At 37.8% G+C, this 5,002-nt stretch overlaps 1 protein-coding gene across 1 annotated transcript; it reads left to right on the top strand.

Annotated features, from left to right (window-relative positions):
* The first annotated feature begins 3,196 nt into the window (after positions 1-3,196).
* On the top strand, positions 3,197-4,387 carry LOC122064938 (RING-H2 finger protein ATL29-like). Its single transcript, XM_042628726.1, has one exon. It carries the CDS (start codon positions 3,300-3,302, stop codon positions 4,317-4,319), a length of 1,020 nt encoding a protein of 339 aa, XP_042484660.1. The 5' UTR covers positions 3,197-3,299; the 3' UTR covers positions 4,320-4,387.
* The last annotated feature ends 615 nt before the right edge of the window (positions 4,388-5,002 follow it).

The raw sequence follows: 5,002 nt of genomic DNA, 5'->3' as shown, positions 1-5,002 counted from the left end.
CAATTTTTGGTAGCCATTAGATAGGGAAGATCTGGTATGAATATAACCTGATTTCATAATCCACATTAACCCTGTCCCATTGTTAAGTAAGTTTTTTCTATTATAAAATATTTTTATTCAATTAACCACCCGGCCATGCCATGGTCTGATTCCTGAGCTCAAAAAATCTTTGTCTCCAATTTAAATTGCAAAACAAGAAAAATTAAGGTGGTTTAACTTTGAGGAAAGGGCAAATGTGGTGACTAATGGGAACTCTGCATAATGGATTAGAGCAATTAAGGTTTGGTTTGTTTCGGGTTTGGTGTAATTTGGTTCGAGTTCGGTCTGATTCGGGTTTGTTCTAGTTTAATGGGTTCAAAGTTTAGATAGGCAATACGACACATATGGGTTTCCGTTCTTTTCGTACAAGATATCAACAGGACCGTATTTACGAATATTCTTCAATGATATGGGAATCGAGCACATGCTAGGCTCGATTGTCATATTCTGGCGAAATGTATCAATGACTACTTTTCGGTCACCCTCCTTGCATCGTTTAACAATATCGGGCTGAACTCGTAATCAGACTTACACTTAATCGTACTTCGCAAGTTCTTGCATAACGGCTTTAGGTTGGGATAAATGGGATTAGCTGGGATAGTCTGGAATTTGTGTGGAAAAATTGATTTCTTTGTGAAAGAGAGAGTACATGATTCATCATTGCCCATAATTCATCATTGTCAAGGGGGGAGTGATAAAATCAGGTGTCTACAGTTTTATCAAGTCTATGACCATTGTTGCTGCTCTTAGTCTCACACTTTATTGGTCAAAGTGTCACTTCTTTTTTTTTTTTTTTTTTTTTAACCAAAGTGTCTGAGCCAGCTTACGCATACCTCAACTAATCCTCGGGGATACTAGCATAGTAATCCACCGCCACGGTCTCCACTTAAATCATAGATTTACATATGGGGAATTGAACATAAGACCGTGTGCCTATCCACACAATCCCCAATTTGTCTTAACCGTCTAAGCAACCCACGGATGGGTAAAGCGTCACTTCTCTCAACAAAAAATAACAGGCTAAGATTTTGCTTCGTTAAAGTTCGTTAAATGAAACCCATTAAAAAAAAAAAAAAAAAAAAAACATTATTAAAAGATAAAGGAATTTAAACCCATATGCACGCACAGTACTTGGAGAGTAATTGATGATCCAGACTCCGTATATCCATATATATGGAAGTTCGTTAAATGAAACCCCAATTATTTATTTATTGATTTATTTTTTTGATAAGTGTAACTGTGTAAGTGATGTATTAGAAAAGGGAAAATGAAATATTACAAAAAAAAAAGGCAGCCCTTAAGAACCCTTATAAGGAAGGGGAAGAGGCTCTTGAACAAGGCAAGGCATATCTTGCCGACTCAAAAGAAAGACAATTTGAAAATAAAATAGAAATTACATCTGATAATAAGTAACTAAATCAATATCCCCTTGAATAAGAATTTGAAGCTCATTAGGAAATTGGTCGGCCACCAAATAGTTTTTGACAATGATGTTGGAGACGAGGCTATAAAATCTGCAGGCTGATTTTGTTCTCTCCAAGCATGCTTGAACTCTTTACCCCTAAGGAGGGATGAAAGATGGGTTAATTCTAGTTTTATTGATCTGCACATTCCAAGGACCACTAATTTTCCCACTTATGCATATTAAACCCATATGCATGCACCGTAGTTGGAGAGTAATTGATGATCCAAGCTCCATATATCCATATATATGGGCCGAAGGAGAGAGAGAGAGAGAGAGAGGCATTAGGGTTGGAATTTGGGCGAAATAACCCCACATCGAGTTGCAGAATCCACAATATATAGAAGAGACAAAATGAGAAGAGAAAAACAATTGGAATGGGTGAAGAGAAATAAGAGAATGTAAAATCAAAGGAAAGAGAGATATAAAAGGAAATGAGGATTCAAACCTATCACATCAAGAGAGACCTCAATGATTTGGTAATAATCTCACCTATAACGAAAGGGAGATATAAAGGAAATGGCAGGTAATTAAATCAATTCACAGCAGTAAAAACACCAATGATTTGATAATAATCTCACCTATATCGAAAGAGAGATATGTAATAAATGGCGGGGATTCAAACCAAATCACAGTAATAAAAACGCCGACGATTTGATAATAATCTCACCCATATCGCAGCACAAAACAAAAAACAGAGAAAAAAAGAAGGCATTCATAATCAACAAAGCTAGAGGGTGATAGCCATACCTTATCACCAATCAATAAGGGTTTGTTACCCTATTCTGCCAATGATTCAAGATCTCGTTATGCCAGTTAATTCGATCTACCAACAATAGAGTTCAGGCATTCCAAATCAAAAGGGACAGGGATGGGTGGTAGTTTTCAAACAATATTTGAAAAATTAGCGTTTTATCCAAATTTGGAAACTAAACACAACAGTAAAGCCAAGTATATGTCTTAAGAGGTGTTGTAGAGACATGAATTTTGGGAGATTCTTCCTCCCTTTAATTTTTTAGGGACAATGGAGTAGGGGGCGACAGTTCAAGATAGTAATAAATAGACCGGGAAGGAGAGAGAGTTTTGAGGAGAACGGGATATTTATGTCTACTTGAAAAGTTTACCAAAATATAAGTAGGTACTTTTATAGAATACATAGATAGATATATAATCTTCCTTTCACTTTATGAGAAACACTAAACTAGTATAGCTCGGTTCCTTACCATTGGATCCCCAATTTAAATGAATCACAGGATGAACCAAAAAACTTACGAACCAGAAAAAAAAAAGAAAAAAAAAATGAAAAATGTAAAATCGAATATTATCCGATTTTTTTTTTTTTTTTTTTTATGAAAAATATTATCTGATTGTAGCAAACATAAGAGATGGCGACAGAAGGGCCCATACAATCACAAAAAGCTTTATCTTATTTATTTGTTTTTCTTTCTCACAGGCGACTCGCTCAAGGAGTTTGGTTATTACCGCAAAGGAGAAACCAACATTGCCATGTCGGCATACTAATCCGTAAAATTCTAAGAAAGGGAGTAAACGAGAAAGAAAAAGAAAAAAGAAAAGCAAAGACCCAAAGAAGAAGAAAACTAGAGGTCTAGAATGCAAGAGTTCTTGTCTCTTTGATTTGGTTTCATTTTCCTGAAAAAAAAAAAAAAAAAAAAAAAAAAAAATACATAACTGCTGCGCACTGCTTCTTCTTTTGTCCTCCTCCTCCTCCATGCAAACCCTAATGCCGGGGGTATCTACTAACTTGTGATCTATTATCTTTGGTTGTTGATTTCCGGCAATGTCGACAAATTTTAATCTCAGCTCACCACCACATTCACCTGATTCAGAAGCAAATTACTCAGCCCCGCCGATAACTGTGACCCTCACTATCATCCTCCTTGTTTTCTTCTTTGGAGGTATCTTCTCCATCTATCTCTGCCGGTGCTTCATGGCATACCTAATCAATTCATCAAATTTACGGAATTCTAGCCGTATGCCATCCAGCAATGCTGTCCAACCAACTGGCGGTGGAGGAGTAGCCCCCGCCAATGGCCTAGACCCTTCAATCATTGCTACGTTCCCCACATTTGTGTATTCCTCGGTGAAGAATCTCAGACAGGATAAATGTGGTCTAGAATGTGCTGTCTGCTTGGCGGAATTCGAAGACGATGATGAGCTTCGCCTTTTAACAGTTTGTAATCATGTCTTCCATCCAGACTGCATAGACCTATGGTTTGGAAACCATACAACATGCCCACTTTGCAGGAGAAGCCTCTTACCATCGGAGAAGCCACCACCGGATCAGAACAACAACAACGATATAGTTGTCACAGTTACTCCACCGGCGGCGGAGGAGAACGACCAGCAGCAGGAGAGTAGGACGACTAGAGAAGACAATAACAGTGTGTCTACAAAGGATGAAGAAGAGGAAGAGCATGAGGAGATGGTGTTGGTGGTGGTGGTGGATAAAGGAGATCATAGCCATGATGAGGGTGCAACAACAAGTGCAATTGCTACACAAGATGATCATGGAAATGGAGGAAGACAAGTACATGTGGAGAAGAACAAGGCAGTCAAGAGATTTCCTAGGTGGCACTCTACGGGACACTCACTCATACGTGCCGAACCGGATCCGAATGACGAACGGTATACGTTGAGATTGCCGGACCATATAAAAGAACACATTGTAAGAGGTCATAAATGGACCGGAAGTTGCACTACATTTGGAGAATTATCCAACAATGCCGGCAAGGGTTCCCGGAAAGGCGGCTTGGCTGAATTATCAGGGTTTTCCGGTGGTGATGTAACTAGAGTGTAGATTTTACCTTTCCTCTTTTTAACATTTTAGTATCTTTCAAGTGACGGTTTGATGATTCATTGACTACTTCTTTTTTCTTTTTCTTTTTTTTAATCATAAAATTATACTTTTGAGCGCTTCATTTCTTTTTCCTCAGAGGTTAAATGTTATAATTTGCGAGAAAAAGTAATTTAAATTATTAGGGAAGCCAACACAGAGTCTTTGTAACCTCAATGGTTTATAAATCATTAATTGAACCTTGAGGGGAAAGGTTTTTTTTTTTTTTCTTGTTAGAAGAGGGGAAAGGGTCTAGGCTTGATTGATTGGGGCAGATTGATTGAGGCACAGACGTTGATGACCACAACCATAAGGTTTTCGTTTTCCATTTTTTTTTTTACCGGATTGGATTTCCGAGGTATATGAGCTTCTGCTTTTTTGGTAAAACCGAGGTATATGAGCTAGTTGCAGGCGACCCAGTTATAAAATTTTGTTTTAGCTTTAAATAATCTATTTAGGGAAATTAGGCACCGCACATATCTCTTCGGACTTTCTGCACCATGAGTGAAGGAAAATGACACTTTCTGTTGGAATTAGTAGGAATTATGCTTTTGTTGTGGAAGCTCTCGTTATTAGGATGGCTACGAATGCTGCTGTTCAACGTGGGATTCGAAATCTTATCATTTAGAATGATAATCTTTTATTTG

Source organism: Macadamia integrifolia, unplaced genomic scaffold, assembly GCF_013358625.1.
Source record: "Macadamia integrifolia cultivar HAES 741 unplaced genomic scaffold, SCU_Mint_v3 scaffold1829, whole genome shotgun sequence".
NCBI lineage: Eukaryota > Viridiplantae > Streptophyta > Magnoliopsida > Proteales > Proteaceae > Macadamia > Macadamia integrifolia.
This window is presented reverse-complemented; position numbering and strand designations above follow the sequence as displayed.

What these genes read in the sequence shown, in the direction of transcription:
- LOC122064938 (XM_042628726.1), top strand. Translation starts at nt 3,300, where the DNA reads ATGTCGACAAATTTTAATCTCAGCTCACCACCACATTCACCTGATTCA.